We start from the raw sequence: 20,443 nt of genomic DNA, 5'->3' as shown, positions 1-20,443 counted from the left end.
TTTCGCAAACAACGACAACAACAAACCGAGGTTTCACTCACCTTATGTCTGTATGTGTGTTTCACAGACTTACCCATGGCGGCCTCTCCGGTTATCGTTAGTTGGATTTTGTTGGATGAAACTTATCATCCTCAAATGGTGGCAGGACGAGTTCACAAAGTTCCACAGTAATGCCTACATTACCAAGTTTTTGACGGTTCAGTGAGTTTATAAGTTCAAGTTCAGTAGGCCAAGATTGTTTCAAGTTCCATTCAAGTTCATTTCAAGTTCAGGTTTGCGAAATTTCTGACAATTGGTCAACCTGGTGGATGGTCACTCCGGACACCGAGTTGAAGTTTTCAAACATGCCGACGCGACCCTGTAAACGACTCACCAGGCCCAAGCATGCAGGAGTCTTCGCTGGCCGGGGAGAAATTAGTGTTGATGCGGTGGCTTGCAAGTTGGTCACGGTCTTTCAGGGAAATGATGGTTTGAAATTGGTGAGTTGAAATTGGCGGAGAAAAGCAGTCCAACCCCTCCAATGGAGGAGGCCAGGGAGAAGTTACTGACCAACAATTTTTGCACCATTTACAGATGATGCAAAAAGTCGCGCGAGATACGAGGAGCAAACTTTCGGAGCTCCTCTTTCGTTGAAATTCATCTGCGGAGTGAGATAGCAGTGAAAAAGCGGGCAGCTTTATTTTGCACCCGCACGTCGTAGCTTGCGCTTCTCGCTTGATGACCAAGGGTGTATTTATCCGCTTATGCTATCATTTAGTTTCACATTATTTATTTATTTGGTCTTTTAAGTGTACATTTTAGAGGAATAAAAAACATAAATAAATACAGTCATGAATACGTTCACAAAATAAAGAGGAGAAAAGTGGAATTTCTGGCTAAAAATAGTTATTTGATCAAACTAGAGGGCCTACTTTTTTGCGAATGAGAATCAGACGATAGGAATCCGGTGACGTCATGCGAACGGGCAATTGCAATTGGTCAGAAGTGTGAAGAGCGACCACGGCTTGTTAATCTGATGAATCTGATTGGATTAAGAACAATTGCTCAAAAATGCAGCAGACGAAAACTGGTGAAAAGTTCACAGATTTCAATTTGGCGGGCAGAAAAATTTGACTCGGAACCGGTTCCAGCCGGTTCCAACCGGTTCCATAGACTTGAAAAGTCGCAGTATTATAAAAACAAAATACAAAGGACGGTTGTGGAATGATACGTAATGGGAATGGAATGATTTTTTCGATGTCAAAAATTAATTACAGTGTTCTGCAGAAAAAAAAGAAGCCGAGACTAGATACATACACTTTAATTCAGTGGCATAATTAGGATCCAATTTTCAACCTAGGGGAGTCAAATTATGCATCAATTTTGGGATATCATTGCGAGACCTTATAAAAACGCACTGTAAACTCACTGAAAATATTGTGGCTGCTGACTATAGGAGGGAGGGACTTTTTCACTGAGAAGCACATTTAAACCTGAAATTAAAAAGAGTAAAATTAAGACGATATCTGTTGAATAGTTGTGTAATTTATTGGTTTTTCATGATTTTTCATGTAGCACAACAAAATATTCTGTCCACCCTTTTCATACAGGTTTTATGCAGAAATAAACAATGTTACATTATTCTTTGATTTAATTATTATACCTAAGTTAGTGGGAACACTGTGATTAATTAAATGGGAGGGAATCAAATACTGGGCCAAACACAGACGATGGATATGCATCCATGCTTTACCTTTCTATATATATGAGACTTTTCCGAAACCTCGGATTCATTTCTGGGCTTCATGATATTTTAGCACCGACTTGGGTGACGTACTCTCAGTATGGCTAAGTCTATGTTCTCCTGCAGAAAGAAAACAGAATTAAGTCGTATTACATGAGACCAAAGATAAAAGATATTTTGTTCGGACATGCCTCCAAATAACTCTGGAGCTTAGGAATAAAGTCAAAGCCGGAAATTCAGTCGAGGTTTCGAAAACCTCACAGTACCATTTTTGTTGGTAGAGGGCGCTGTGTTCAGTTTGTTATTGTTTGAGGTGAACCATCGTAAAACCAAAACTAGGTCCAGAAAAGCGTACGTTTTCGCTAAATACCATCATAGTCATCAGGATCATACGGTTTGTGAATAACAATTGTTATTAAAACATGTCAAACATTTCTAAATGGTTTATGATTACTTAAGACCCAGATTTAGATCGTGGAGGAAGGATCCATGTTTAGAGTTAGATTGAGATGAGGCAAAAAGACGGAGGGGGGGGGGGGGGCTGGGGGGGGGGGCTGGGGGGCTGGGGGGCTGAGGGAAGGGGAGGGGTTACCAAGGTTTGTTTACAGCATGGAGCTATAAAAAGTATTGGTTGTTTTATTTTGTGACCATGTGGAGTTTCATGTGCGCTTAGAATTAATAAATTTATCAGTCAGTTTCATTAATGTTTGGTGCAATCGGTCGATTCATTTAACATTTATTGATTTAACGATTAAGCTAGGCCTCACTGCAAAAGAAATGAATGAAGCTCCATCACTAGAGGCCCAGTCCAACACTATTCCAATTTTTTTTGTCTTTTCAGTCCGTCCAGTGTGATGTCCGAACTACAGAGAAAAGCTCAGAAGAGAGGGATTTCTAGTATGCTCCCTCCTATGCCACCCAAGGGGACTTCCTCGGGCTCCAGGTCAGGAATATAATAATAAATGTTGACTGCTTCAAATAAATCTGACTTCATGTTTTGAGTGGTTTAATTAAACCTAGCCTTCCAAGGTGGTCAGTGGCATTACCTTTTTTGTGAGGGTTTTAAAATTATATCTGACACATCTTAGGTCACTTTTTTCCAAAAAGTTATCTTTGTATATGTTTAGCAGGTATTTGTGCATTTTTTTTGGTCGTTGTATATAACTGACAAATATCAGACTTCCGTCTTGTTTATTTCCAGAGGTTTATCGCTGGGACAGCCGAGGAAACGGGACTTCTCACAACTCCCATGGAGCGACTACTTCCACACAAGTCAAGACGTGGAAGTTGACAAAGACAATATATCCTTTTCCAAACCCTGGCAGTGAACACAGTCAGTGCAATTAGGGTGAAGTAGCTTGCTTCGGGACACAAGGGATGAGGTGTGGAATCAGAGCTTGAAATCACAACAACCCCTCCTAATTTCACTATCCCTTCCCCAAACCAGGCAGGAAAAGCCAGTGTAGTGGGTCACTTTTGGAATCTTTTGTAATTCGTTCTGTAAAGGAGTTCCAAGATTGGTAAACTGTGTGCCCATTATAACAATGGTTATTCTTCTTAATAAATGACTATCTACGTCTTCCGAGTGTATAAGCGAGGCACAGAGGGTCCTGTGGTATTGTTCCTGCATGGTGGAGGACTGTCATCTCTCTCCTGGGCCGTGCTCTCAGTAAGTACCCAAAGTCCCATGTTCAGGGCTGGATTAGTTCAGCTTAGCATAGCTTAGCATCCACGTGAAATGCGAGGCTCCAACGCTTACCAGGCTGTGACATTGGTGTCGGTGCCTAGGGCAGAGGAGGGCCTACAGAACACTTAATCTGGCCCTGCCCTGCCCATGTTGATAAGGTTATCGGTATAGTTTCACTCTTTGCTTTCATAGACCTATCGCCGTTTGAGAGTTAGCCACGCCCCTTAGACAACCCTATGGAACTTTTTTACGTTGAGTTTTGTTTGTCTCAGATTTTGCACGTTCCGCATCCATTTGTATATCATGTAATTGGACAATATTTCACAAGCTGCGTTGATGGGATTCTACCGCGATAGGTCAATTCCAAAATATACTTCCAGTTTTTCAATTTTTGACATTCTTTGGTTTTGTATTTTTGTCGCCAGTCTCTGGTCACAAAGTCTGTCAGGTGCCAGTGTCTTGCGATGGACTTCAGGGGACACGGTGACACGATGACAGCCAATGAAGAAGACCTTTCTGTAGACACATTAGCAAGGTAAGTAGATACTGTAGTTGGTCTGAACCACAAAATCTCTCACGGTAGATTTTGAGTCTGAGACCGGTCACGAATTGTTGGGTCATTGACCTATGACATTCGGGTCAAATTCATTTAAATATGCACATCCTTCGGAATAGGGCACCTAACAGAGTTATGCTCTTTTTGTTTATTAAAGTGTCTGTACAGCCTGCCTAAGGCTTAATTAAGAAAGGTACAATGAAATTCCAAACTTTAAACTCTGGAATTTGCAGGGATATTGGTAACGTCATTACAGCCCTGTACGGTGACGAGACCATTCCACCAATCATCATGGTCGGTCACAGTATGGGCGGGGCTATAGCCATCCACGCAGCAATCAAGTATCTGGTGCCGTCTTTAGCAGGGCTCATCGTCATCGATGTCGTCGAAGGTACGTGTCAAAAAGTGTGCAAAATGTTTGTGCAAAGCAGTGACCTTAGAAAAACTCATAGCTTATTTAGTACTAACAACAGCAGTATGGATTTTTCACCGAGGGATAAACACCGCATGCAAGGTTTAAATTCTTCATATATCTCTCTCATAAAACAGGTACTGCAATGGAAGCTCTTCAGGGCATGCAGGGTTTTCTACGGGGAAGGCCGAAACAGTTCAAATCCTTAGAATATGCCATCGAATGGGCGTAAGTAGACAATGATCTCATATTGAATGTGTTTTTACTATGAACACTGGCATGCAATGATGCAGGGAAACTTTAAGGTAGAATAACAAAGTATTTACAAAGTTGACATGTTTGGAAAGCTTTGTATCTGAACTGTATGATTCAATGTCAGAAAACGTTTATATGTTAAAGGCACAGAGAGTTGAAACAACTGGCCATCTTTTCCCAACTAGGCTTTTGTTTTCTAAAGGGTTAATATTTGTTCAGATCATCTCATTGGAGTGTTTAATAGTTCATCAATGATACAACTTGGATCATTTAAAATCTGTGAACAGTGCACTGAATGTGTTGGCAAACAAATGGCGTCCGCTAGATATAACAAGCCGGTGTAATTAATTAAGGCAATGAATTCTGTACTAAAACAGTTTAAAAAAATACTGAAATGTCAAAATCGGGTGTTTTTTTTTGCAGAGTCAAAAGCGGCCAAATAAAGAATCTAGAGTCAGCCAGAGTCTCAATGGTTGGACAACTGAAAAGGTACGGAATATTGTAAAGCTTAATTAATAGTTTGAATTCACTCATTTAAGCAAACCAGTTGAACCTTTTTCCAGCCACACAATTTACAATTATTGGCACATTATGAAATGTAGAACACTTTTGCATACCGTTGTAATGACAAAAAAAACCCTTATAATCTTAATTATTAGAAATCATATCAGTGACTTTCAAACTGGCCAAATTCTCACGCAGATGCAGCGCAGAACACCAGGAAGCATCTGACCAGGTGCCCTGCTTCTCATCAAGTGAAGCAATTGCAGAAGAAGACGAGGAACAAGACAAGCCTAAAGAGGACAGCTCAGCCCAACAGGTAGCTATACTAGCTGTTTGCCTTGATGAACTCTAATGTAGGGTAAACTAAACAGGTATAGGTGGAACTGTGTGCCCATCTTTACCACAATTAAGGTAAAGGTCATTTGAATGTTACTGCGGCGTTGCACCAATGTTCATGTTCATTCCAAGGAGAGATCATGGGTTGTGCACATAGGTTGTTCTTCTTTTTATGACCTAGTAACAATGAATGCACAACCAGGTTGTCTCGTGCATGTGCCATTTTTTCACACACCAGCTCTTGTGTAAGCCACATTTTGCCATCCACTGTTCCAGCAGCGTAGTCATAACGGTCATTTAATGGCATTGAATGTGTCATTTTTCCCCTCTATTTTCAGAGTGCGTCAGTCTCCAGTTCAGTACCCTACACATGGAGGGTGGATCTATCCAAATCTGAAGCTTACTGGAAAGGTACCACTGGGGTGTAGACAAGTCCAACACAATAATAATAATAATAATAATAATAATAATAATAATAATTACTCTTTTGGCTGCAATAGGGTGACTTTCCCATAGACTTGTGCACAAACCTAAACTGTCACCTAACCCAAGTTTACCTTATGTTTTTTCCACAAAATTTAGTATTTATACTAATTGGACCATGAGGAATCGATCTAGATGGTTTTCGACGGCAAAATTCCTTGTCCTTAGGGTCGTTTTCATAAAAGGGCGACAGTTATTTTGTCGCCTCAATAAGGTGTATCGCCCTATTGTGGACAGAGTTCGCAAAACCTGTCGCCCTATTACAGTAATAGTAGTAATACAGGTTCTTATATAGCACTTTTAACAAGATCAAAGCGCTTTACAATGAAAACAACTTAGATCAGACACCTGGAAATGTACACAAGCCCCTGCAAGTCCATCACAAGTCCTCCAGTCGCAAGTTACGGACTTACGAACTATGAAACTTTTGTGAAATTTTATTATCTCAAATGTTGCGCAACGTGAAAAAGTTGCAAAAGTTACGTAATAAATTGTGGCACAAGTGGACATATGCCATTGGGTAAAGTTTCGTGAAATTTGAGTAATGATAATCTATGGTTTGCTTTTACCGGTACATTTTTGCAGGGTGGTTTGAAGGCATGTCCAACCTATTCCTGTCATGCACTGTCCCTAAGATGCTGATCATAGCGGGTAAGTAACAATCCAACTGTTTTAACTATCGGAATTCCATATCTGTACCTATATCTGTATCTTTATAGTCGGTAAAGCATTCCATGGGAAACATTACACCAACTTAGAGAGAAGACAATGAGAAGAAATTACAGTTTTAGAGGTGGGAGGAAAAGCCCAGAAGATATTCTGGGGAAACCCAAGGAATCAGGTAGGGACTGAAAACCAAATCCACATGTTGGGATTCGAACCCGGGTCACAGCGGTGGAAGGTGAGGAAAGTACCGCTACGCCAACCTGACGCCCCATATAATGCCAGAAGTTGATTTTCCCTTTTATTTGTGAACTTTTGTCCTTTTCGCGAAGGTGTGAACAGACTAGATCGGGAGTTAACCGTGGGTCAAATGCAGGGCAAATTCTGGATGCATGTACTACCACAATGCGGTCACTGCGTACATGAAGACCAACCACAAAAGGTGAGTACTGGGCCCAATTTCATGGCAGAAATGTATACAGAATTGCCTTAAATTGAGAATCCTTTTATACATTCACTGTATACATGTATTTTATAATTATGAACTAACAGTACCACATATTCCACAATTGCTGCTAAATTTGTATTTTTTTTCCCAGGTAGCGGATGCTTTAGCATCTTTTTTGGTGAGGCACAAACTTTCTGAGTCGCTGGACGACTTTGATCGGTGAGTTCTTGAAAACAACCTGATCGTCCTCATTTTAATCTTAAAAATCTACAGAAATCTTGAGTCATTTTTAAGTGACCATAACTCATTGTTTCTACTTCAGGCCTTCTCCTGCGTGCTGATGAAACGACTTGGAACAACCAGACAGTAGCAGAGGTGTTTGAACTCTGATGGACACTTGATTGACCACCGGACAGCAGTGGAGGAGTTTCAACTCTATGGATATTTTGAACAATTGCCTGAGTTATTGATTGCCAAGTGTGGAGACCTGTAAAAGATGAAGTTTTTGTGCACTTGTAGAAACCATCCATGTGGTGATGTCTCGCAATGGACCCTTCCTGCCTGTCAATCAGTGCACATTGACCAATTAGATTGCAACATTTGGTCAGGTGACCACGATACCTTTGTCTAACTTGGTCACAAGCACTGTGAGAAATGTGCATGAACCAAAGATGGGGGGGGGGGCTTATGGTCGAATCCAGAACAGTGGGGCAGGGCTTATGGTCGAAACCGGAACAGTAGGGCGTAGCTTATGGTCGAAACCGGAACAGTAGGGCGTGGCTTATGGTCGAATCCAGAACAGTGGGGCAGGGCTTATGGTCGAAACCGGAACAGTAGGGCAGGGCTTATGGTTGAAACCGGAACAGTAGGGCGTGGCTTATGGTCGAATCCAGAACAGTGGGGCGGGGCTTATGGCTGAAACCGGAACAGTAGGGCGTGGCTAATGGTTGAATCCGGAACGGTCTATCGTAAAGGCTTTTACATAGTGTGGTATAGTACATTAACAAGTCAAGGTGTCTGAAGACTTAAGTCTAAGAGATTGTCTACTGAAGGATTGGGGCGGTGTTACCAGGTACACTGGTACATGTTCTGAGACTCCCAAGAAGTAATTATACTGCCGTGTGTTTTAAAAGATTCCTCTTGTTCTTTATTCTTTTACATTTCTCAAAATTGAAATTTTACTTCAGAGGCAAATTGGCAAAACTGAAACTCATTTTTTTCTTCCGCACCTGACTCTTGTTCACTTGAGACAACATCCTTGGCGGGAAATTGTCGCTTTACTCTCTTGCTGGGCAATATATCTATCTCAATAAAGGAATATAATCTATAAATCTGTTATGTTTGAAACATGGCTGGAAATTTTGTTTTCAACTAACTACTTTAAATGATACTTTAGCTCGAAATTCAAAATTTTCATTTGGAATTAATATCTGGATGTTTTACTACGTTTGTGAATTAAATAATAAAATATATCTCTGAATTTTATAATTGTCAAGGTCAATTACCTTTACCCAACACATTTCAGTGCTTAAGTGATCACAATTATAAAAATCACACCATGAAAGCAAGAAGACAACGAGGTTCTGCAAAAAATCCTGAATTAATTTTTATGTCGTTCAATTTTTTCTTCAATGAGTGGTTTGAAGGTTAAGTAAATTGTTTTTACTTAGGTTTTTGGAATTTTATTAGAATATATTATACACGGCTACTTAGCTAAAGAAAAGCAAATTATTTAAGTTTCTTTTATTGTTGATTTTTATGTTTTGATCACTACAAAATTCTCAACAACAAAAAAGAAAAGGATTTTTTTTGGGGGGGGGGTGGGGATATGAAAATGACATCAAATAAAGATAGCTCAATTTGTTTTAAATATAACACAGTGTGCTCGCTCTACTGACAAACGCCAACCGTAACCAAAATAAACAAAATGTAGAAATGTGTTTGAAATAAATTTCTCAGTGATTGATTTTATAAATTAATTTATGAGAGTTTGACAAAATTAAAACTTTTGTACTTGATTTAAATCTGTTTCCTCTGCTTCAATGTTGTAATTTTTGAACAATGTAACTTGCACCTTATGTGCAAACTTATTGTTTTACTTGTCATATTAAGTATGAAAAGTGACAAGTTGATTGTTCAACTTAAAAATATTTCTATTAATTTTCCTCACTTCTTTATCAAGAAGTTGTAATGTGTGAAATGCCAATCCATATTTTTTTTTTGCCGAGATCTCATTCCAGATATTGCAACAAAATGACAAGGACATTTTGAGAGTGAATTTGTCATTGAATTTCATGAGCAAAACCGAAGCTTATCAGGATTCTTATCCACACATTTATCCTGAATTTGGTATAAAAATCTGATTTTTTTTCATAAATTTCGAATTTGAATATCTTTCCTATGCTGGAGTCTTTGTTCACTCGGGCACTTCATGAATGTTGAATAGTTTCGCTAAGTCGCTCAGGTCGCTGTATTCTTTCCCCTCCTTGATTACCTGCAGGAAAAATAAAACAAAGAAAAAGTGAACACGGACTACTGGCTTAATTTCACGAAGCCCTCAAAAGTGGGGAAAAAAAACCCTCTTTTGTTGGCACACGGAGCCCATAACAGAGCCCTCACGAATGCCAACAAAGGCAGGGTTTCCAACATTTCATTAAAAAACAAACAAAATTCCCAGAGTTTTCCCCTGATATTTCCCCGAGAAATTTCTGAAATTCCATGAGAAATACTTTGATGAGGTTGCTGGGAATTCAAGAGCAAATGTTTCGTCAAAAGTAAAAGTCTGAATCGTTTGGTCAGGGAACTAGACTATGGTCTCCCCCACATCTCCCCATCTTGCCGGTGAGGGGGTACTTGTGAACGGAGAAATCTTGAAATTGCATTTCAAGCAACCATAACCAGTCCATCAATGGACACAGCTTGGACACATATGGCACACGACGCACATGCACCAAACTAGCAAAAGCCTTCCCCTTCTGGGCCACTGTCAGCTTCCTTCACTTGTCCCCGATTTTCAGTGTTTCTCCAAATTCCCCGAGTTTTCCCTGACTTTAAAAATGGAAACTCATTTTCCATTTCCCCCCCCCCCCCTGATTTCCAGCGTGGCTGGGAACCCTGAAAGAGCCATCCACTGTACATGCAGGGAGTCCTTCAGCCACCGATCTTACCTTTCTAGCAATGGACATCTTGTTGAAAACGTTCCAGAGCACCACCCCCACCACCATATTGTTCTTGAGGTAGAAGACGACGCCCTTCCCATAATCCTCGGCTGCCACGGGAGCAACCGGTGCTTTGGTGGTTGCCGCGGGCGGAGTCGCGGTTGCCACCTGCAACACAAAAATCACAATCAATTAAAGTTTTGACTCGGAACATTCCCCCCTAATTCAGCGGGCACCTTTACTGGGAACTTTTTTCCATGAAAGATTGGAAGAGTTGATTTTCCTACTAAATACGCTTACACTCTCTGATTCCGATCTGATGCTCTCCCCCGTTGCCTCGACCACAGCCTTGGGCGTGTCCTTGGGCGTGGCCTTAGCAAACACGCCCACTGTGGGTAGACTGGCGTCGACGATCCCTATCGCTTCATAGCCAACCTCGGGACCAAGGTCACTCCTACATTTTGAACAGAAATTCAAGGATATTGACATACTCAAGTGAAAAAGTAACGACTAGATTTGTTGGAAGGAATGTACAGAAAAATTCTCTTTGAACTTGTTAACGTCTCTATCATCAAATTATTGACATATTTAGCCATTTTTTACCTCAGCTAAGATCAAGTCACACTAAATATAACATTCATAACACTTTGTGCTGGCTGGTAACCCATTTTTGCTAAGCATATATTTTCTGTGCTTAAGTAATGTGCATTGTAATGTATGTAATTGAATGAAGTTTCAAAAAATATTGCCAGAATATACACAAAATACCTTGAGAAATATTAATAAATGTGTGAGCAAGAACTGACCAGAACATAGACTGGTGCCAGTAGGGTTTCTTGGCCCCCGTCATGTTCTCCCCTGCTAGTCTACCACTGACAACAGCGTGGTCGTGATGCTCTACCCTCCGCCTGCCAAGCTTGATGTCGTAGAAACAGGCAGCGTCCCCAGCCTATGAGAAATATCACGACACGCTTTGTGATATATGATAACTCTATCCTTTCACTGCTACAAAAAAACTTGTTCTGGGCTTGGGTGACACAGGTACTTTAGGAATGGAGTAGAATTCATGTCAGTCAAGAGTCAATCACAAGTCAATCACAAGTCAGTCACAAGTCAGTTACGAGTCAATCACAAGCCAATCACAAGTCAATCGCAAGTCAATCACAAGTCAGTCACAAGTCCATCACAAGCCAACAATCACAAGTCAAGTCTCAAAACAAGACGAAGTGAAATTATCAGTTTGAAATTCGGCAAGGCGGCGATTCCAAATACCATGTATCTATGAGTAAAACAATCCTAAAATGAATTGGCCAATACTTGAAGGAGACACAACTCACCACAAAGACACTGCTCCTTGCCTCCAGCTCAGCGTTGACCCTGTAGCCCCCCAGATCATCGTCAATCTCGAGGCCCGATGTCTTGGCTAACTCTACGTTAGGTTTGAGTCCCACAGCTACTACCACGTGGTCTGCCAGCAACTGCAAAGTAAAAGGCGTAAACCTAAGTGACCACAAAATGAGCCTAGAATCATACAATTGTGGGTTTTTAAAAAATTTTGTTTTAGGTGTACCTCAACCTAGTCTGGTGCCTGATTGCCATACAAACACATGTGATCTGCACATTATTTTTGATATCAACTTTCCAACCTTGTTACCTTTTAAGTCAAGGAACCAGACCTATCACAAGTAATTTACGACTGGCATATTATAAACAAGGCTTTCAAACATTCTTCAATAATTCTAAGAATGTACAATGATGTTACACACAAGACAAACAAAAAACAAAACAATACAAAATAAATAATTCAACCAGAAAATGGTCTAGTTACCTGTCTCCCGTCATTCAGTCTGACCACAACTTTCTCCTCTGACTTGTCATAGCCAGCCGACTTCAGGAAAACATTAGATATGACATCAACACCCTCTGAAAATAAATAAAAGAAAATAAAGTAATGGTTCACCACTTAATTAATATTCACAAAAGGTTACGCTGCATTATTTTCAAAAATGCATGTGATAAATTAAACTATATTAGACACAATAATTGTTATTTTAATTATTTGTAATTATCAGTATTTAGGCTTCTTACCGTGCTTTACTTTTTTCATTGTCCACTTGCTGAGATATTCAGGAAGCACTCTTGCCATGTTGCCTATGTCAAGAAGAATCAACAATAATGAAGAAAGCAGTATGAACAACTGATTAAAAAAAAACAATTTTAAAAATGTACATAATATATAAAACAAGAGTCCCTAGAGAAAACTGTTCTATAATAGCCAATGCAGCTGGCCTGGTTAAACAGAAATGATAAAGAAAAATAAAAAAAAATAAAAAAATCTATTTCATCCTTCAGATCTATATTATCAGATGAAAAATTAGATAATAGATGAAAAATAAAATAAAAAACACTTAATTGTTTAAAAAATTGTTTCTTCAAATGAAGAAATTAAATTAAACAGACAAGAAAAACGTACCTTTTTCTGGGAAGACTTGAGTAACCTTCATTCCAGTTTCTTTGCCTTGTGTGACAAAAACAAATAGACGGTTATTTGACAAGAAGAGTGCATAAATTGGAATAAATCTCTAACTGTGCTTTGAGAATCTGACTTTAATTGCACATGTGCCATCATGCATCTTATCCCTGTCAAAGCTGAAAATGCGGATGGCAAATATGGAACACCATACTTTTGGTCAATTTTCGGGAACAGCGAGACAGACAGACAGGCCGACCGACAGACAGACCATCCGACCGATTGACTATCAAGTGACAAGTAGAAGCTAAGAATACCTCGAGGCAGAGGCATGATGGGTAACTCACCCCTTCTTCCCAGGGCACAAGCCAACTCGCTCCCAAGGAATCCACCCCCAATGATGACGATGCTCTTTGCCGTCTGAGTGATGTCATCTAGCGCCAGGAAATCTTTAATCTACAAACCAAACAGAACTACTTTGACAAAAACCATAGTAAAAGGAATCCAGTAAGTTTGCTTCACGTAAACGGTGTTTCTACCACGATTAAAACTTGCCGCTGAACGAACGTTCCAAAACAAATGTTCCACACAACAAAAACTTCTTGCTCCACAGAAGAATCAGGATACAAATGTAGTTAAACCAAAGAGCAATGTCAGGGGTTTTAATTTAAAAAAAATTAAGTGGAAAATTAAGACAGCTTTCAAGCCATCACTGCATTGACAGTGGCAAACTAGATTACAATATCATTACAGTGGAACGCCGCTATAGCGAACACTGCAGGATCCACAGAAATTGTTTGTAATAGCGATCGTTCAGTACAGCAATTTTAAGTTGCCGGTGCTCTGGTACTCACTTTTCAATAAATAGCGCCCTTCACAACTTTACCCTGCACGCCCTGGTAGTTACTGAAAGATGACTTTGAACACGTGCCGACTATTGAATAATGTAATTACACAGTTTTTGAGCTTACTACCTACAGCAGTGGGTCGCTTTCTCCTTCTATTCCTTGGGGAAATAATAGTCACTTGTCGCTCTTCTGTTGACATTTTCCAACAACAATATTTGGTATGTTTTGTACACAAAATCAGGAGCCAATGACAATGTTCAGAATAGCCAAATGTTCAGTATAGTCAAATGTTCGGTCTAGCGGTGTTCTGTATAGCGACGTTCCACTCTACCAGGACTTACATTTCTGAAGAGCGTGATTCTCTTCTTAACCTCTTCTCCAGCTTTTCTAAAAGCAGGCAGATTCCGCGGGGTCCCACCTACAAAGAAATAATTTAAACACCCCAAGTAAATTTCAGAAACTGCGTACAACCATAAAGTCATTCAAAATATGGATCATTTGGGTGTGATACTTTTAAGTTTATGTTCAACTTTTTTTCTCCACCAATCAAAGACCAGATGCTATTTTAAACAGCGGTCTTCAACCAATCACGTTGTAGTTTACTTACCTGTGGCTAGAAGGCACTTGTCATATTTCACCTCTTTCCCGTCGTCTAGGGTGACAGTCTTACTATGCACGTCTAACGAAACCACCTGTTTAAATTTAAAAAAGATAAATCTTCTAGTAACGGCTGCCTCATGAGATGGAGCTAGTGGCTTTTAATTGCTTCCAGTCCGCGCTAACAAAATGATAACCTTGGCAAACTTTGGCAAATAATCGGAATAATCACTAACCTTGTGTCCCTTCATGATGGCCACTCCACCATTTTCTCTCTCAGATAGTTCTGTCGGGTCACAGTAGAAGGAATCAGGCTCAAACAGGATGCTGTCAGAGAGAGAGAGAGGGATGGAGAGAAACCGATCAGGATAAAGTGGCTTGCCCAAGGACACTCCAATGGAGCATTAACACACAGAGTTTTCTTTTTTAATACCAACATATATATAATAACTTTTTTTGGGGCTAATCATCCTTAATCGCAGCTGAGAAGCTGAAATGCAAAGGACATGGCTACAACGTGGTAGAGCCGAAGGCATGAACAGGCACCTCAAGCTGCTGCACACGACCCATGTCTGCCCATGGAGCACAGCCAGAGATCAAAAGTGTTGATTTTTTTGCGGAGGAAAGACGAAAAGCGGAGAGCCCGGAGAAAAACCCTCGTGGCACAGGACAGAATCACAGACAACTCCACTCACACATGGTCTGAGCCGGGAATCGAACCCGGGCCACAATGGTGAGAGGCAAGCATGTTACGCACAAGCCATGCATGCCACCCTATATGCATTTGGGTTGAAGCGAGTGTGTTTACCTTCTCTCCTTGCCATTCCATTGGGTGAATCTCAGGTTGGCTATGGCCTCCTTCTCCTTGCTGAACCAGAACTCCTTGGATAGCGGCGGTCTCATGTAAGGATTGTACTCCTCCTGTCCTATCACTAACACCTAGAATCAAACACGGTCAAAACACCTTGATCATTTTCAATTCTTTTTTTTATTAACAAACTAGAGTTTTTTGGGTTTTTTTTTGCAAAACAAACATATTTACAGGTGACATGTATCGCAGCTCCTCGACTGCAAAGCATTGTAGTTTAAAGCAGTTTTATGTTTTACCTTTGCTTTGGGATCGTTGGATCGTATCGCCCTGAATGCCGCGAACGCAGCGGTGCCTGCACCGACTATGACATAGGGAACATGCTCTGGAAAGACAGCAGTTACTGCAGCTGCACCTGAGGAAACAACATGCACATGAAATCAAGAAATCAAATGAATACCAATAAGCAACAGGGATTTTGTCATTTATTTTTTTTAAATGGACTTTTTTTGACTTGGCCATAAGCCCTGCCGACCGTTTGGTTTGTGTATATTTCTCACAAATATTTCTGCCCAAGCGAAATGTGGCCACCTTTTTAGACAAAACCTTGATTATCACGTATGAAATTTAAATGAATCATAAGGAGGGTCAGGTGGGAGTTGCAGTACTTTCCTTGCCTTCCATTAAAGTGACCCGGGTTCTAATTCCGACTGAGATCGACAAGTGGATTGATTTCTCAGTCCATGCCTTATCCTGTGGGTTTCCCCTAGGATGCCATTCGAGGGCTTTCCTCCCACCTCTAAAGCAAGTAATTTCCTTCCTTATCTTTTATCAACAAACCCCACTGGAAATAAGTCAAAAGCCTTCGTTGGCTATCCCGGCTGAAAGCCATGTAATAATTGAACTTTTTGCAGACAAATAGTCCTGAATCTTCCAAACAGACCATTATCATGTTGCAGCCATCTTGATTTTTTCCCATTCAAATTAACGTAACCGAAGCGAGGCTGGAAGGAAAAATAGTCTGTTTCCTTTTTGCACAAAAAGCATTAACATTCAGTTCTGATAATGGATACAGGGAACATGACTGAAATTGTGGCAGCATGATCAAGGTCTATTGGTGGACTGACTGAAGAACTACCTGAATCTGTCTGATCCGCTGCCTGTGTGGTGGCTGAAGCAGCCTCTTTCTGCTCCGCTGTAGCAGCTGCAGTGGTTTTAGCCTCTGCATCTTCTGCCGTGCTTGGTGTGTCGTTGGTTAAGGGCTTTGCTACAGAGTTTTTATCAGGTGAAAGGCCAAGTGTGATCAAATCGTTCTTGTATAGCTGCGGGGAAAAAAGGATACCCGAAAACGAGTGGCAAGAAGTAGTTATGAGATGCAAGGATGGTGTTTGCAAAATCACAAGTCATATGACTTGTCAGGTGACAAGTAACAGGGGATGAACATAACAAATGGATGCCCCGTCACACAGTTCACACATCGTCAATGTTTACACGAACTGACAAGTATGCGCTGTGTGCTTTCAGTTCCTGAAAACCGTGTAATCAATCATTTTGGTTTTCACAAACTGACACGCAGGTGTGCACGTGTACTTTATACACCTACGCGTAATAGAATAATTTTAGTTTCACAAGATGAAGCGCAAGCATATTGCGGAAATACAATTATGAGAAAAAAACTTTGGAAAGCTTTTGACACGACTTAACTCCATCCGCATTTCGTATACTTGTGGGGTTACAAAAACATTTGATTAAACACATTTTAACTGGTGAAATTTAGACAGGTTTCAGTTCGTGATAACAAAATGAACGGAGTGCGCGCATGTTGTACTTGGGTGTCAGTTCATGAAAACCAAAAGTAAGTGGTTCTGTAAAGTACACTTGTGCAACTCACACAATACCAGAATGCTTTGTTGATTAGATAAATTTAGACAGGTTTCAGTTCGTGATAACAAAATGAACGGAGTGCGCGCATGTTGTACTTGGGTGTCAGTTCATGAAAACCAAAAGTAAGTGGCTCTGTAAAGTACACTTGTGCAACTCACACAATACCAGAATGCTTTGTTGATTAGATAAATTCACTGGTACAAATTTGTGTAAATGATTAACTTACATAAGCTGAGATTCCCACAAATCCTAGGATGCCACCAATCACCAGCACGTTGCCGTATTTCCCAATTCCTCCCACATACTCAGTGGCCATCAACCTCCTCGGTGTGAGTCTGGAAGGTTTTCTGGGCACCACAAGCAAGACTAAAATCGAGAAAGGAAAAAAAGAAAAAAAAGTTACAAACGACTGACATTGAAAGGCACCAATGTTCGAGATGTCTGAAAACTGACAGTGATGAATTAAAAGCTAAGATTTTTGAGTGCATTTCGATGATACTGAGTCGGGAACTAGCTTGAACTGGTTTCTGCTGATAGCTGCCCTAGTTCCTGACTCTGTATCATAGTTCGAAAGTTTGTGTGTACAAACGAGATCCAGTCTACTCATTATCATAATCGGTGCACAGCGTTTGGTAATGGAATCGCGCTGGGACCATCACTGAATGCTGGGCACGTACATCCACATCGCGTTGTTCAAACACAAGTCGGGCATTTAACGTGTTCACGATTAACCCTTACCCTACTTGACCCTCCAACGCATGCCAATATGTGCCTCAAGAAAATCTCCTATGTTTTTTGCATGGCCCTCCAATATCTGCCATGTCATTTCAAGGGTAACTGGACAGGCACTCCAATACATGCCACAGAGAACAATGAGAGTCCTCTGATAACAAAGTGAGTGCCCCCAGCTGGTCACTATCAGGCACCCTCCAGGGCCTCCAACTCCTGCCAATTGGAGCCTTCACTGTTTAATCTAACTATCTGCCAATAAACTTCAGCTGGAGGGCATTGGCATAACCAACTGACATGCAGTAAACTACCCTCAGAGAGTAAGGGTTAATCACGAGGGGAGCTCTCGGAATTGAACGGGAAATTTCACTTTTCATCCGACTCGTAAGCAAACTTTAGTACAGGTCTCCATTTTAATCATCGATCTCTCCTTGTACCTCAGGAGGCGTATCTAGTAATTTGGAGGCCGTTTTGAGGTAAATCTGATGTTTTTGTTGGCCAATGTTTTTTTGGTCAACGGCAGTCAGCAGAATAGTGTTGCACGACGTTTCCTCATGGTTTCTGGAGAATCACCACCAAAATCATCGAAATATTTCATATTTTAGTCTTCGTTGTTCTGTTTGAAGTCGATTATTAGCTTCATGAATGTCTGCTGCATTGTATGTATGAATTATGGAATCTGGGTTGGGATAATATAGGGAAAATGGACCGTTTTTGCAATGCACTGGGGATGTACAGTCCGGGATTTCGGGATTCTTACGACCCGGTGATTGTAACGTAGACTAGTTGTGACTCCAGTTACCAATCAGAAGACAATGGAATATGGAAAGCGGATGTCGTTTGGGAAAAAAAGATTCGCACTCGCAGCCAAGTGCATGATGGGTATGATCTTGCTGCGCTATGTTGTTTCCCATCATGCCTTGCACGATCGTAACCCCTGGAATTGTCTTATTTTATGCGAGTGGCACATTTAGGATGCTCAACACAGTCGGACCATCGGACATTGTCCGGAAAATGGACAAGGGAATTTTTATGTTTTCCATAAACTTACCATTACTAAACTCCGTTTTCTTCGCCACTGTCACAAAATTTCTTCTCAGTGGCACACATCCCTGAAGAAGTGACTTGTACTTGTACATAATTTTCGCACAAATAGTACGATAAACTTCAAAAACAGTTTACTTCTATAAAAGTTCTAATTCTCGTCACCGGTCCGCCGCCGACAAATCCCGAAAATGTCCGGTAGCCTGGTTACCGGTAGTCTGCAACTCTTAATCTTCGTAAGTACGCGCACTTGAGGGTAATGGAAACTAGACGGACATGTTGCGCACGTGATTTAGCGCCCTCTGTGGATCAAACTTGGTAATGAATTAGGCGCCTTTTTTAACTTGAAACAGGGAGTGGGCGACCGAGTGATAAAAAAGGACTCCAAAAAACAACTTCAAACTGTATTTACTAGTTGTTCCATTATTACTGCAGAGATTAGACCAAAGTAAACAGATCAACTTTGGAGTTTGAAAACTTCAGGGAAATTTCATGTTCTACATCCTGCCAACCAAAAGGTCCGAATAATTTCAAGAAACTGGTACCGGTACTCAAAACACCCGTCCCACTTGCAAGGACCCCCCCCCCCCCGAAAAAAAATCCAACCCAAGAAACAGACAACCCAACAAACAAAAAATGTACAATCATCACAATTATATTATATTTACAGCGATAGGGAAAAGTTTTATTGCTTCACAAACCATTGTTATGGTCACCAATCAACATTAAATTGGAAAATGAGCACTTCTGAGTCTGCTGATCAAACTGTAATTAATAGATAAGATGGCCTGCTTGAAAACCTTTGGCACAGCTGAATGAGCCAAAAACATTTGATTTTTGTTAAAAAAACCTTATTATAAGCACTCTCATAGCAGAATAACCTGCAGATTAATCACTCAAATACGTTTTTGGTAGTATCGCTAAAATACCATCAATAGATTTGTTCGTTGATTCACTACACTTCAATTGATTTTTGTGTGGGTTGATTTACAATTTTTTTTGTTTTTTTTAAATTGTCTTAGATCAATAAAGTACTTTGTTTTGAGCATATCAAAAAAAGAGGTGTTTTTTGGGGGGTCCTTACTTATTCAAACATTTCGCGTTTCCATCCTCCTGAAACAGTGTGAAATTATTTATTTTTTTTGCTCTCCCAACTATACATATGTATTTTCTTTGAAGTGATCTGGTGAACTATTTTTCCAGGTTACACATACAACAGGTGTTTTATTTTGAAAAAAAATATATAAGAAGGGTTCAGATACAAAAAGAAGTTATATATATCAGCTTGGGTAATTTTTAACAGCTTTAATATTTTTATCTGCCGGTATCTAATATATACATATCAACCTCGTTATCATTTACATTTTCATTTCATAAAATAAATTACTTTTTTGACCTGGCATGGTCATTGATTCTAATATATACATATCAACCTCGTTATCATTTACATTTACATTTTCATTTCATAAAATAAATTTCTTTTTTGACCTGGCATGGTCATTGATTCTAATATATACATATCAACCTCGTTATCATTTACATTTACATTTTCATTTCATAAACTAAATTACTTTTGTGACCTGGCATGGTCATTGATTTTGTACACACACAGAATGGCAGTTTTGAACAATGCTCATGAATCCATTTGAAGCACTTACCAAATCGGCAGAAAGGTAATGTAATGAATCCACATGCCAAATTAATGGAGTAGAACGATTATTAAAAATGCCCTGTGCATAATTGCACATAGGAGCACATCCAACAATAAACTGTTTTAAAGCAAATACTTAATTGCAATTTTCTACGTACTTCTAACTACAGCTCATGGCATTAACATG

General features: G+C 40.1%; 2 protein-coding genes across 3 annotated transcripts; one reads left to right on the top strand and one right to left on the bottom strand.

Moving 5' to 3' along the window:
• The first annotated feature begins 1,997 nt into the window (after window positions 1–1,997).
• On the top strand, window positions 1,998–8,855 carry LOC119728998 (protein phosphatase methylesterase 1-like). 2 transcript variants are annotated; one of them, XM_038201479.1, is made up of 14 exons: window positions 1,998–2,117; window positions 2,565–2,666; window positions 2,925–3,019; window positions 3,298–3,392; window positions 3,836–3,945; window positions 4,200–4,357; window positions 4,516–4,606; window positions 5,057–5,122; window positions 5,336–5,453; window positions 5,812–5,884; window positions 6,542–6,607; window positions 6,952–7,061; window positions 7,219–7,286; window positions 7,390–8,855. In XM_038201479.1, exons 2-14 carry the CDS (start codon window positions 2,578–2,580, stop codon window positions 7,406–7,408), a joined length of 1,158 nt encoding a protein of 385 aa, XP_038057407.1. In that variant the 5' UTR covers window positions 1,998–2,117; window positions 2,565–2,577; the 3' UTR covers window positions 7,409–8,855. The 2 variants fall into 2 exon arrangements, with proteins under 2 accessions (XP_038057407.1, XP_038057406.1); XM_038201478.1 differs by having other exon boundaries at window positions 2,925–3,024; window positions 3,300–3,392.
• On the bottom strand, window positions 8,337–18,798 carry LOC119728996 (apoptosis-inducing factor 1, mitochondrial-like). The gene is made up of 17 exons (XM_038201475.1): window positions 18,613–18,798; window positions 17,059–17,198; window positions 16,087–16,270; window positions 15,248–15,363; window positions 14,949–15,079; window positions 14,377–14,467; window positions 14,151–14,235; window positions 13,885–13,961; window positions 13,043–13,151; window positions 12,699–12,743; window positions 12,314–12,376; window positions 12,054–12,148; window positions 11,563–11,703; window positions 11,032–11,174; window positions 10,526–10,679; window positions 10,235–10,393; window positions 8,337–9,561 (listed from the first exon to the last, which is right to left on the bottom strand). Exons 1-17 carry the CDS (start codon window positions 18,698–18,700, stop codon window positions 9,484–9,486), a joined length of 1,899 nt encoding a protein of 632 aa, XP_038057403.1. The 5' UTR covers window positions 18,701–18,798; the 3' UTR covers window positions 8,337–9,483.
• Window positions 18,799–20,443: the final 1,645 nt, after the last annotated feature.

The sequence above is a fragment of the Patiria miniata genome, unplaced genomic scaffold (genome assembly GCF_015706575.1).
Source record: "Patiria miniata isolate m_02_andy unplaced genomic scaffold, ASM1570657v1 HiC_scaffold_20, whole genome shotgun sequence".
In the NCBI taxonomy this organism is placed as follows: domain Eukaryota; kingdom Metazoa; phylum Echinodermata; class Asteroidea; order Valvatida; family Asterinidae; genus Patiria; species Patiria miniata.
Note: the sequence above shows the minus strand (reverse complement) of the source record. Positions and strands in the feature narration are given on the sequence as shown.

Bases quoted from the DNA above. Each gene is read 5' to 3' on its own strand.
- LOC119728996 (XM_038201475.1), bottom strand. From the start codon at position 18,700: ATGTACAAGTACAAGTCACTTCTTCAGGGATGTGTGCCACTGAGAAGA. The intron at 15,364-16,086 runs GTAGTTCTTCAG...TTGTTTCCTCAG, and splicing joins AGCGGATCAGACAGATTCAG to GTGCAGCTGCAGTAACTGCT. The intron at 15,080-15,247 runs GTAAAACATAAA...GTTTGATTCTAG, and splicing joins CCAACGATCCCAAAGCAAAG to GTGTTAGTGATAGGACAGGA.
- LOC119728998 (XM_038201478.1), top strand. From the start codon at position 2,578: ATGTCCGAACTACAGAGAAAAGCTCAGAAGAGAGGGATTTCTAGTATG. The intron at 3,946-4,199 runs GTAAGTAGATAC...TGGAATTTGCAG, and splicing joins TCTGTAGACACATTAGCAAG to GGATATTGGTAACGTCATTA. The intron at 5,454-5,811 runs GTAGCTATACTA...CTCTATTTTCAG, and splicing joins AGGACAGCTCAGCCCAACAG to AGTGCGTCAGTCTCCAGTTC.